The 13,038-nt window shown below is 42.1% G+C and overlaps 1 protein-coding gene across 2 annotated transcripts in view; it reads left to right on the top strand.

Annotated features, from left to right (window-relative positions):
- DCLK1 (doublecortin like kinase 1) overlaps positions 1-13,038 on the top strand; it is a 405,319-nt gene that overhangs the window by 305,351 nt on the left and 86,930 nt on the right. For both annotated transcript variants that reach the window (XM_090027476.1, XM_090027468.1), the window contains exon 6: positions 6,694-6,788. In XM_090027476.1, coding sequence (XP_089883602.1) covers positions 6,694-6,788 — 95 coding nt within the window. The remainder of the gene's footprint in view (positions 1-6,693; positions 6,789-13,038) is intronic.

Below are 13,038 nucleotides of genomic sequence, written 5' to 3' on the forward strand. Positions count from 1 at the left end.
ACCAAACTCCCTAACAAACTCACCTCTCCTTGGGACTCTAGTGAAACAAGGGACTTAAGTGTTGGTCTAACTGCTGAGTTTTAGCTACTTACGCTACTCTTAATTAAAGAAAAAAATCATCTTAAAGCCTCCCCTTCAATGAAGAGGGTGGAAAATTTACTTTCAAACTGCCCTATTTGCTGCCCCTGGCCATTCTGGAAGTCTCCTTTTACACCCTCCTGGACCCAGATAGGCTTTGTCTTATTCTTAGGGCTTTTGCCAGACACAAGCAATCAGTCACCCAGCAATCACCCAGCTAGCTGTACTCCTAGCTCCTCAGAGCACACACCCAAATACACAACTCACCAAACAAACACTCAGCAAGCCAAACAGACAAGCGACCCTGGCTCGCTTGCCTTCCCAGACTAGGTTCTGGGGTTCTGGGGCCTGGCTTCTCTTCCCCTTCCTCCTCTTGCTCCCAGCAAACTGCTTGCAAACTGCCCTGTTTGCTCACTCCCTGGTCACTCGGGGAGTCTCCTTTTACACCCTCCTGGGCATGGATTGACCTGATTAAAGTTTGAGCCATTTCAAGAATGTCACTGATTAGCAGGGACCCTGGTTTTCTCTGATTTAAAAAAAAATCCCCAATTTTTAAATTAAAAAAGTAGCCCAAAATCCACATTTTTCCATGATTAAAATGAAACACCACTAATATTTGAATATACATATATAGTGGTGTTTCATTTTGATCATGAAAAAATGTGAATTTTGGGTTACTTCTTTTAATCTGAAAATTGGGGATTTCTTTTTTATCAGAGAAAACCAGGATGCCTCCTAATTATAAACCAGTTAATGATTGTCACAATTTAGAGGTGTCCACACATGCATTTGTAAGGGTTCTAACCTTTCAGACATTGCGCTGCTATTGAATTGCCACCAAAGGTGGAAGTAAGTACCCAGCCCATCATGTCTCAGTGACAAGTGCCCAAAGTTTTCCCAGGAGTTACTTAGCAAGAAAATCCAGATTAGATGGATGGGGCAAAGGGGCTGTGTGTATCCCTGCTTCTGTGTTCCTGTGAGACTGGGTTTTCCAGGGCCTGCCCAAGATTTCTGCCTCAGGCTGCAACTTAAAAACACTTTTCTCAAGTTGCAGCAAGGGACATTTAGGTTAGATATTAGGGAAAATTTTCTCACTCAAAGGGTAGTAAAACACTGGAAAAGGTTACCCAGAGAGGTGGTAGAATCTCCATCCTTGGAGGTTTTTAAGACCCGCCTAGACAATACTTTGGCTGGGATGACCTAGTTGAGGATGGTCCTGATTTGAGCAGGGGGTTGAACTAGATGACCTCCTGAGGTCCCTTCCAACCCAAATTTTCTATGATTCTATGATTTTCTGAGAAAGCTGCTTATTTTATTTCAATTCCTTTTCCACCACTGTGAGATTGGTGCGGATGGATGCACTTTTAAACACATCAATTCCTGGGTGAAGAAAAAGAAACCACTGCACAATAGGCATTTAATACCACTGAATGGCCATCAGTTCCATGCTTGGTGATACAAACTCCACAAAATCTTGGAGAATTTGTGGGAAGTCATGCAGATTTTCTTATACAGGCAGTCCTTGGATTTATGACACAATTTGTTCCTGATAACTGTGTTTTAAGTCAAAACGTTGTAGCTTGGAACCAATTTTCCCATAGGAAACTAGGTTATAAATGGGGGATTGGTTCCTGAACCAAGGCCTGATATCCTATTTTCACCAGAAATAACCCAGAATCTTGTACTCAATCAATTATAGATGAATAATATAGCTACATTAATGTATTTATATTGTAAATAGCAATCATATTGATTTGGAAGGACTTCTTTGAGGTGACTTTGCTGGACTTTTTGAAGGGATCTTGGCTGGAGTCTTGGCTGCAGGTTTTTCTGGAGTCTTGTCTGCTTTCTTAAAGAAAGTGTCCCAGGAAGTTTGGAAAGATGCTCCCTAGGGAGATGGGTGATGAACCAAACTTGTTTGCTGGCATTGTGTCACTTTGGATCAAGCTTTGTAAAGTCAAACCTGATGTAAGAAAGTTGAACTGGGGTGTAAATTATAAACATTGTAAGTGTGAAACATTGTAACTCGAAATGTTGTAAGTCGACGACTGCATGTACTGATATGGCACTTGGGGTCCCATTGAAAAGACCATGTTATGCTATTTCCATTTTTATCACTGTATAGATGATGTTATGGTGTTTGTATATATCTTTATGATTTTGGACCTGTTTCATTCAAAGGAACTGAGGGATCCATACTTAAGGAAAAGGTAGTAGGCTAAACTGCTAAGTATCTCTTACCATTGTGTTCTGAGGCGGTGACAATTGCCTCAGTTTGCAGACTGAAGGGGCCACTTGTGGGATGGGCACTCAAGTTATTGTTTGTTTGTAATGAGAAAAAGCACCCAGTAGCAAAGGCATCTGAGTGAAATGGCCTGTTAGCCAGGGGAATGCAAGAGGTCCCAGGGACAGAAATTTCTGGAGAATTCTAGACTCTGAATCAATTAGGTCAGTGCAGGTGTGAGTCGGGGTGGGGGGTTGGCTTGGAAATATTTTAAAGGCTATCTATGAGATGGCTCTAGGCTCTTTGGATTTTTCCAGCCAGGAGGAGAATCCAGGTCCCCAGCAATCAGAGCTGGTAGAATAAGCAAAAAGGCTCATGTAAGGAACAGTGCAATATTAAATGCCTGGAGGACTGACCAGTCAGTAGTTATGCAAAACTTGGTGCCCGCACATAACAGTGAACCTGTTCATGGAGAACCAGTTCAAAATAATACCTGATTATCTAGACATACTTTTTAAACTTTCCAAAAGCTTTAAGCCATTCTAAACAGACCTTTACATCTGTGTGGTTGCAGTTTAAACCACATTTAAAATTGTCTCAGTGTTATGTATGTCCACACCCTCAGTGTGATGCAAGATGAGATCTGTATTGTCTTCCATCATGATACCTTTTCATAAGGTTCTGTCTTTACGTGGAGTATGTAGGCACATCCCAGTAGTACAGTCTTTACTGAGGATTCTCATTGAGAATAATGCCATCTGTGAAGTACCATGTTTCGTCACATACAACACGTACATCTTTCCAAAATCCAGTTGTTGGAGTGCACAATATAATTGAGAAAATCGAGTAACGGCAGCTTTTGCCGCTTAAGCCTATGCCAGGGGAAAATAGAAATAAAGCTAAGTGTTCTGCAAAGAGGCCTCTCAAGCTGCTGGCTGTGGACATTTCCAGCAGAGACTCTTAAGCAAAGGTTTATTTTCTTCATTCTGCCTTTCAAAAACAAGGTGCTTATTTTAGTTGTGGGGGTGTTATGCAAGAGAAAATATGGTAAGGACTGGCATTGAAATCATGGTTCTATTAGCGTTAAAGGCCAAACTCTCACTCATTTCATTAGGGCCAAGATTTTACCCCATGTACTTTGGAACTCTCTATAGCAACAAACTCAGCTCCTCTGAGGGACTCCGGGCTGCCAGTGAACAGATAATAGATATTCTCAAAAGATGCTGAGTCTTGCAAATGTAGAAGAGTGTATGTAAAGAAATGTCTTTTTTGGCACCCTGTAAATATGGGCTGTGCTTTGTATCTTAGGGTTACCATATTTCCAGTACCAAAAAAGAGGACACTTGTGGAGGGGAAGGAGGAGTGTAGAGGTGGGGGGAAGGAGCAAGAGGGTATGTAACAGAAGGGCAGTGATATGTCCATGCCCTGCCTCTGCCCCTCACTCCCAAGCCCCTTCTCCCTCAGCCCTGCTGGTGCCCACCCCACACTCCCAACCAACAGCCACCTGGCCCCCCCAGCCCTGCCAATGCCCCTCACTCCTGACCTGCAGCTCCTTGCCCCCTCCAGCACTGCCAGTGCCCCTTACTTCCGACCCATAGCCTCCGCCTCCCCAACCCAGCTGTCCATGCAGTGCGCGCACACACACACACACACACACACACACACACAATCTTCATCTCTTACCTGGGAGCAGTTTGCAGGGACCCTCAGGCAGACCACATGACCCACAACAGCCAATCACCTTGCCCACTGCTCCCAGCCCCAAGCAGCCAGCCCAGGAAAGCAGAGGCAAAGCAAAAACCCATACATTTGCTCGCATTTCAAAAACTAGTCCAGACACAAAGACAAGGGGCCAAAAAAGAGGGCATGTCTGGGAAAACACAGACGTATGGTAACCCTACTGTATCTAGGATCAAATTCTAAAGGTAAATGAATACCATTACATGTCTACTTTTTTCCCTCTAGACTTACTTTGAGGACAAATGAGCTGAAACATTCATTCTAAATAAAATTATCATTGCAAATCATGGGGAGAAAATCAGTTTCTAAGGCAGTGGTTCTCAAACTTTTTAGACTCAAGACATACCTCATTAGATCCAAGACACCCCTTGGAAAAGGCCAACTCTTAGCTTCCCCTCACTTTTTCAGCATAGAAAAAAGCTAGAGTAATTTGTCTGTTGCAAAGAATTCAGAAAGAATGGTTTTGATATTATCCAGTGCCTATACATGTGCTTCAACATGTTCTTTAGCATCATCGCAGCACCATGTGTGTAAGCCCCCATGGGTTTAAAAATGGCCACTAGGGCACTTTAATTAAAATAATCAAATGAGCTTAGTTAAAACATCCCATGGTCATTTTTAAACTTGCAGGAGCTTAATACATGTGACACTCCCCCACAGACTGACCTGCTGGGCTGGGGCATGTGTGTACATGCACGCGGGCACTCAGCCCCCTACCCCAGCCTCAGATCAACGCCAGGAGGCTCCGAGATCTACCAGTGGATCGAGATCCACTGGTTGGTGACTACTGATATAGATGTTCTCAGTAGAAGCTACCACCTTAAATTTCACTCTGACAGTAGTCAGATCTCTGATGATCTGATCAAAGTAAAGGAGGATGGTTTCTTTTTTTACATTAGTGAAGCTGATGTTTCTAACTGGCCTTGTAAGTCTGCTCCATGTAAAGCAGGCTTGAAGACTTTTAGTCTCCAGTACTTTGTTTTTAATCTCTCCTTTGTTTCCTTTTTCTCTCTTCTGTCCAAATGAGAAAAAAAAATCATAGAAACCCAACACTTTATTAGTGGAGCTAGTTTTAGTTGTAAAATCATGTTATTAGCCACAACCATATTGTGTATAATGTATTGTATAATGCATCTCGGAGTACCATAGGAAAGTAAGTGTGCATCCCCTTTTGATAACATGTGGGCCCAATATTTACTGGTGAGAATAATTGGTATGTAAAAGCAATAAAAAAATCTATTAAAAAGACCTGCTGCATTATCTGAAGGATTTAGCAGTTGCTAGCTTGCCAGTCAGCCAAGGTTTTACAAGAGTTATTGTCATTTTGATTTTCAGATGAGTCATTTGGTATATTGCCCCCAAAGGCACCTCGTTATGATTCAGTGCAGAGCATATGAAATTGCTTAGGCTTTCGGGGCTTCGTGGAAGGAGAGTGGGGGTTGCAGTTGCTCAGCATTCTGAAGCAGCGGCAATATGCTTAATTGACACCTTTGATGTAGCCCTAAGACAGCACCTGCACCTCCCACTGCTGCTCTGAAGACGTCAGCCTTACGCAGAAAAGGCTTCTGCTTATGAATCCAGCATCTCATTCAGCTCGCTCTGTGAGCAGCCTTAGCTATCCTTAACTAATCCCACTGCCTCTCATTTTTGCTACAGCTTGGCTTAGTACAGGGCAAGATTTTTTTTGCTTGCTATTATCAGGTTAAAACATTAAGACTGTGTCCATGTTAGAGCTCATAGAAGGTAAGTTAAATGTTTTGCTGGTACTCTAGTTAGTAAATATTACTGTAAGATTCAGATTGAGGCATCTATTAGCTGATTTTTTTCTTGATGCTGATAAATATGGATTGTAATATGGCAGTTGCTTATTTAAAGGGTATCTCTATTAGGTAGTATTTCTTTAAATTCTTTAATAAGCTTTTAGGAATCTTATCAATATTTTCCATGTGATTACTTTGTAGCAAGCAGTTGTGGTCTGCTAGTATTAAGTTTTCATTCATTTTAGAAAGAAAAATAAATGCAAAAGTTGTTCCTAAAAATAGATTTTCTTTTAAATGAACTTATTTAAGAAAGTGATGGTTTGGTAAGATGTGTAGCAGGGGTTTTACAGCCCCTTTATTTGTGTAGGTCCAGTGTTTTAGAGTTTGTTCTGAGATGATGTTTGGGTCTGATAGTAATGCAGAAATCTCTTCAAACAACAGAGTATCTGAAACTAAGCTACAGTGATTTGTTCTTGCAAGCAGTGCTGCTTTTTATTCCTAGTGGGTACCACTGGGAGGCACAACTAAATTAAATGAAAGGGATTAAATATAGCAAATATTTGTTAAGGCAACAAAGCATATGGATTTCCATCATTTGTATGCATAGAAACTAGGCAGTTTAAGAAAATGTAATGAAGTTCATTGACTTTGACTAAACAGTCATTTTAGATGTGTTGATTATTTGTCTAAGCACCATCTAAACTGTCAGTGTAGGACTCACAGTGCTAAGAAAGTTCATTTGTGAATTACTTCTATGTAATGTTTACAATCTGATAGAGACACTAAGTACAGTAAGAAAAAATAGAAAGAACACAATATGTTAAAGTTAATAATTCTTCTCTGCTTTTGCTTACACACCATCTTTTCTTTATTTATTTATTGCTCTTCTAGTTAATGGAACCCCTGGTAGCCAGCTTTCTACTCCCCGCTCTGGGAAGTCTCCAAGCCCATCTCCCACCAGCCCAGGAAGCCTGCGGAAACAGAGGGTAAGAAAATGAGGAAACTGATATTTGAGAGTGGCTGAGCAGAGATCTTTGTGCCATCAAATAGCTTTCTCCACAAGTGTCCATAACACTTAAAGGGATGGGGTGAAAAAGCTTGGATACCATTCTTGTTGTGCTTGTGCAACACTTAAGCAACTGGAATGCAGCTGATTTCTGCCTTTCAAAATATTAAATGTGCTGGAAAGTAGTTTAAGAAGAGAAAAAGAAGATACCTCAACTGTTGTTTTCAAAACTTTTTTTTTGCATCTTTTGTTTTTTTGTCAAGCCTTTTACAACTGGAAGAAAGCTTAAACATCATTCAAGTCCTACATTTTTAAGTTGGTAGTAGGCAAGATATCCCATACAAAAGCCATCCCAGTTTTGACTCCAAGGCAAAATGAAAAAGTACTCTATAATTAACTCTGATTCGAGCATATACTTAGATTGAGCCACCCAAATTGGCTCAGTAAGAAGGCAAGAGCAAGTTGCATTGGTACTTGGTGGCCCAAAATTATGAGTAGACTCAGCTTTCTAATCCCAAGACCTAGGGAGACTACATAACGAGTATGTCCAGATGAGCGTGAATGTTTGTTTCCCGGGGGACAAGTAGCAACGGTGCACTTCGTGCCACCGTTACTTGTCCTTGAGGAATGCCTGTGCCATGCACGCTCTGGCATGTGACAGGTTACCCCAGGTGGGCTAGGGGAGACTAGGGCCAGCAGCCTTACCTGGGGGCCTCCTGGGGCTTCACCCATGGCAGGAAGTCTGGCCAGAAGCTGGAGTATGGCTCTGGCTGGCCAGACTTTGGTTTTGGGCGATGTGCACTACTGCCAAGTGCACCACCCCACTTCTTTTATTGACCGCGGGATTTCCTCAGGTCAAGAAAGCACCCCACATTGCAAAGTAGAAGCATGGAGAATGCTTGCATGTGTAGTGTGTGGTGCCACAGATAGGTCTGAAGTGCCACATACTGCACTGCCGCACTCATCTGGACACAGCCAATGTGTCTATCTATCAAGAGCAATGGTGCTAGCCTTGTTACTACTTTAGCTATTCCTATGTAAAGGAGCATTATTGGTTCAACCCAGCAGGACTGTGCACATTGATTTAATTGCATCAGTTCAAAAAGAGTAGGCCAGATGTCCATTTACCATCTTTTGACAGTTTCTGAACTGTTGGGTCTGGGCCTAAGTGACATGTTCTCTGAGGCACTGCACCTTGTCTCAAATTTCTGTTGAAAAATGCAGTTAAACTCATGCCTTTTTTTGCCTCCTTTATTTATAACTAAACTATCAACTTCCTATCTCAACAGAATAGAATTGCATGCAAAACTGACAAAGAAAATAGTTTCAGACTTCATGTTAGTCAGGTTCTTTATCATTTGAGACATAACAGGTGAGAGCACGAGTTTCATTTAAGACGAGGTTTTACTTCTTAACTGTCATCTTGGTCCTTCTGATCTTATAAGGGTTATGGCTTAATCATTAGCAAGTTACTGGAGAGGAGGGAAAGAGTCATCTAAATTCACAGGATTTCACATTGACAATAAAGGGTGCCATATAGATTACCACAAAGGATTATCTCATTCATTGTGTCACTACCTCTTTTCTCTGATAAGAAGCTATCATTTCTTTCCTTGTTACTGATGCTTTTTTCCCATCAAGGAGAGCAGAAGAGAATTTTCCTATTATGAGTGTTCACTGGGAAGGGGGTGAAAGCACACCAAATGCATCCTATTCACAAAGTTTTTGACCCCTGAATGCAGAGTATGACACATGACTTCTTCTTACCCTGTTTTTCTGCATTAAATCAGACATGATGTCATCAAGTTGGCATGTAAAAGGATTTTAAGCTTTGTCTGGTGATGCTATGATTTTGTTGTTCAGTTTGAGGAAAGTTCACTTTCAAATGCAAGCTAAACTAGAAGAGAAACTATACTGTCATTAAATTATAGAATTTTGCCCTCAGAGGGGGTCCCTCAAAGTTTGGTGAGAAATACACAGTATGCACACATACCTGTGGACAGACTTTGGCCCCAGCTGTCCTCTGTAGTGGAAAAGGGAAAAAAGGTAGGTTGTTCTGTGCACACTTTATGAAGAACATAAAAACTTACATTATGTGTGCTTATATAGAGGCAACATCTGTTTATATACAATCATACGTTAATTTGTATAAAGAATGTTTTTTGGGTTGCAAAGGTGAACACTCAAAAGTTAGAAAATACAAGATTTACAGTTGCCACGCAAGTTTAATTTAAACCCCTTTCCATGTGTAAGCTGTGAGCTAAATGAAGTCCTGCAGCAAAAATATGTTATTCCATCATTAAAGATCATAATGCATGTTCATAATGAGCGAATTATCGTTTCATGGACAAATTGTGGGTGCTGGCTCTTGCAACCTAAATAATGGTCTTTTAATGTTGTCTTTGTATGAAATTGCTATCTTGTTTTAAAAACAAGGTAAAAACAAATGCAGGTATCTCATAGAGTTTGAACTATAGGCAAATCAAGGGAAAGGACAAGATGGCCTGCTGGAACAAAGTGATAGAGGGAACCCTGCAAGCCTTCCTCTGTCCTGCAAGATGTAGGGGACTCTTGCTACATGTAGTGCCCCAGGTGGTAACATAGGTTGTTGAGACTACATAGTCAATTTGAGAGTTTGATTGGATTTTACCTGGGACATGGCAGAACTCCTGCATTTGGGACTCCTGATGGGAGGCAGAAGGGTTATGTACTGTACGAGACAGGAGGATCATGTACTGAATCCCACAAAATGTTCATGGAAGTGAAGTCTCTCTTAGCAATCCTTGCCCTCCAGCTGAAATTAGAGAACCTGCTTCCCATAGGGGTAGGGGATGCTGAAGTCATGTGCTAGGTCTGGGAGCCAAGACAAGTGCTAGAAGAAACCCTGGCTCTCTACTCGATTACTCATAGATTTTCCAGCAGGGTCTTAGTACATGGCCAGGGACACAGCTGAATAGAATGTCCAGCACTTTGGCAGGCTGTCAAAATTCTCCTCCAGAGCACAAGAAAGGAAATAGTCATTTGTGACACTTAAGCATTTTGGGTTTTTTTAAAGGGCACCTCTCTAGGCTGAGGGGGTTTCTTCTTACTGAATAGCAAAGGTTTGGAGCAAACAGTAGTTAGTAGGGCTGTGCCTAAAAATTTCGCCACCAGTTTTGTTTTGACGCTGTTTTGACCTGTTTTGAGGTTGAAACAGCAAAATGGAAACAAAACAGATATGGTCAAAACAGCCTCAAAACAAAACAATGCAAATCAAAATGTTTCACCATTTCAACCCTGTCTTGACATTTCACCCATAGGCTATAATGGGGAAGGTTGAAACTGTCATTTTTGGCCAGATTTGGATAAAACTTGCAGGAATGGTAGCCCCTTCTGAGGGCATGACGCTGCTACCAAGTCCTCTCTCAGTCTTCTCTTTTTCAGACTGAAGAGTCCCAGGTCCCTCAGCCTTTCCTTGTATGGCTTGCCGTACAAGTCTCTGACCATATGGGTAGCCCTTCTCTGGACTCTCTCAAGTTTTACCACATCCTTGTTAAGGTGCGGAGCCCAGAACTGGAAGCAGCTGTGATCTCACCAGTGCTGAGTAAAGCTGACTAGAGCAGGTAAATCACTTCTTTGCAATGGTTTTGCTGGAGATGCATCAATTGATGCATGCCAGCGTATTGCTGGCCCTGCTGGCCACAGTATCACACTGCCGGCTCATGTTCATACTGTGCTCAATTATTACCACCAGGTCTGTGCTGGCAAGTGATGGGGGACCTTCTGTCCTGCTGCCTGATGAGAGGCAGCAGTTGCACAAGCACCCATGTCATGAGTTTTGCCTGTGAGCAGCTAGGGGTTCATAGTCCCAGAACCCAGAACCCCTGCACCCATCTCCTTGACAGCTGGCAGGCTTAGTGGCCACAGCAGGGCCTAGCAGCCAGGCCTGCAATAGTTTCCCCTCCCCCGTGCCCCAAGACAGACACAGTCCCACAAGCACCCATGACACGAGTTTTGCCTGTCAGCAGCCAGAGGTGCAGGGCCCCAGAACCCAGAATCCCTAAATCTATCTCCTCTATAGCTGGCAGGCTTTGTGGCTTCAGCGGGGGCTAGCAGGCCTGCAGCTTTCACCCTGCTGCACCTTAACACACACAGTGTCACCCATGTCATGAGTTTTATTTCCACAGCTTGAGGTGCAGTTTCCCCCAGACCCCCTGCACCTATCTCCTTGAAATTTAGCAGGCTTTGTGTCCTCAGCAGGGGCTACCATTCCTGCAGTTTTGACTCTGCTGTGGCTTAACACATAAACGTGACATGAGTTTTTTTCTCAAGATTTTGGGGTGCAGTTCCCCCAAACCCCCTGCACCTATTGTCTTGAAGCTTGGCACGTTTCATGCCCTCAGAAGGGGCTACCATTCCCGCATGTTTTATCCAAATCTGGCCAGAAATGCCAAAGTTATAGCCTGTTTTGCCCTTCCCCTATGGACAAACCATCGAAACAGGGTCGAAACAGCAGAACATTTCGACGGAACGAAACAGAACAGTTGTTTCGACTGAAGTCAAAATAAAACACTATTCTGTCAAAACGTAGAAACACTGGTCGAGACAGAACGCTTCCATTTCGCACATCCCTAGTAGTTAGCTTTTTTCCTAGTGGAGCTTGGATGTTTGCTTAAAAGCTGGGAGTCCCAGATCTCATTCTCTCTACCACAAGGCTATTTCACTTCAACAGCAAAAGAAAAAAGAAAGAAGGAGGCATTAGGCACTTCAACCAGGAGTCACTCACATCACCCCCTATAATATGTGCTCATTTAGGCATTTAGGGTGTTTACAGACATGCTCCAGGGCCACACTAAATAAAAGCACCCAGAGCATCATGCGTATCAGTATCTCCATGCTGAAAAACAGCGGGCGAGGGGTGCTTTAAACTAAAGCTTATCAAATGCCACCATTTTTCCGCACAGGGACGCTGATATACATGATGCTGGAATCTGCTAGAACATGATAATTTCCATGCTCCATGCGCTTGAATTACAGTGTATCAGAACAGCCTCCCTGCATGTGTGTAAGTGCCCTTACTTTTTAAGAAAGCAGTCCTAGCACTTCTAAAACCAGTGAAAATTTTACCATGGACTTTAACAAAGTCAGGATCTCACCCTGTATTAGCCTGCTCCTTACAGTGAATACTGATATCACCTTAGCAAACACATTTAAATACACAGCAGTCAGAAAATGAAAGAGTAGAATTCATCCTTAGTCACTTGTATGTATGTGCTTTCATACATCCATGAAACTTCTGTTGAAGTAAATGAGCTGTGCATGAATTCTTCAGGACAATGTGTGACCAGTTTCATAAAAAGGCAAGATTTAACAATATAGCAGTCCAGAATAATTTGATACAGACAACTTAATGTCACAAAGAAGATCTTTAACTCCTTGTATTTCCTATATTCTAAGTGTTTAAAATTGTTACCTTAACATAGTAGCAATGTATTTCTTACAGTTCTATGCTGTAGATTTTGAAAACAGAAAATGAGTTACACATTTTAATTTCACTACATGCTTTACTCAATATTTCCACAGTTGCATGGTTGAAGACCTGTGCATTTGAGGTTTGCCACATTTGTGGTAGAGACTTGTTTCTGTTGTATGTTTGCTCAGCATCTTGCACCATGATTCCAAGTTCATAAGTAGGGCTGTTAGGCACTGTGGTAATACATGATGATAAATACATAACAACAGGGGAAACACATACCTTATTTGACTACCTGTGATATGATTTATGTTTGTTTTTCCACAGTCTTGTAAATAATGCTAATACAAAATTTCCTCTAGGATAACAGTATTTTTCATAGTTTCATTGTTTCAAGGATCGGAAGGGACCTGAGCAGATCATCTAGATCATCTATTTTGCATGGACAATGGATTTTTCAGTTGCTTACATCCATTATTTTAAATATGGCTTTGTTACTTAGCCTGGGTACTAGTCCCTATTAACACTAATCAAGCAGAAAACTTTAAACATATAGGCCACTTAGGGTTTGTCCCTACTCTTTCCACTGCTCCCTCAAGGACATTGTCAAGACGTATGTTCCACCCACCTGCTCCAGCTCCAGCTCCATACATGCCAAGCCTGGACATGAGTCAGGACATGCTCAGGATCTCTGTCTCTGGTATGCTTGACAGCAGCAGGGGGAAGTAGAAAGGACACACCACAAGTGTAGCCTAGCTATCTCATTTCTTGGTTTGAT

The sequence above is a fragment of the Crocodylus siamensis genome, chromosome 1 (assembly GCF_052110815.1).
Source record: "Crocodylus siamensis isolate JL-2025a chromosome 1, ASM5211081v1, whole genome shotgun sequence".
NCBI classification, from domain to species: domain Eukaryota; kingdom Metazoa; phylum Chordata; order Crocodylia; family Crocodylidae; genus Crocodylus; species Crocodylus siamensis.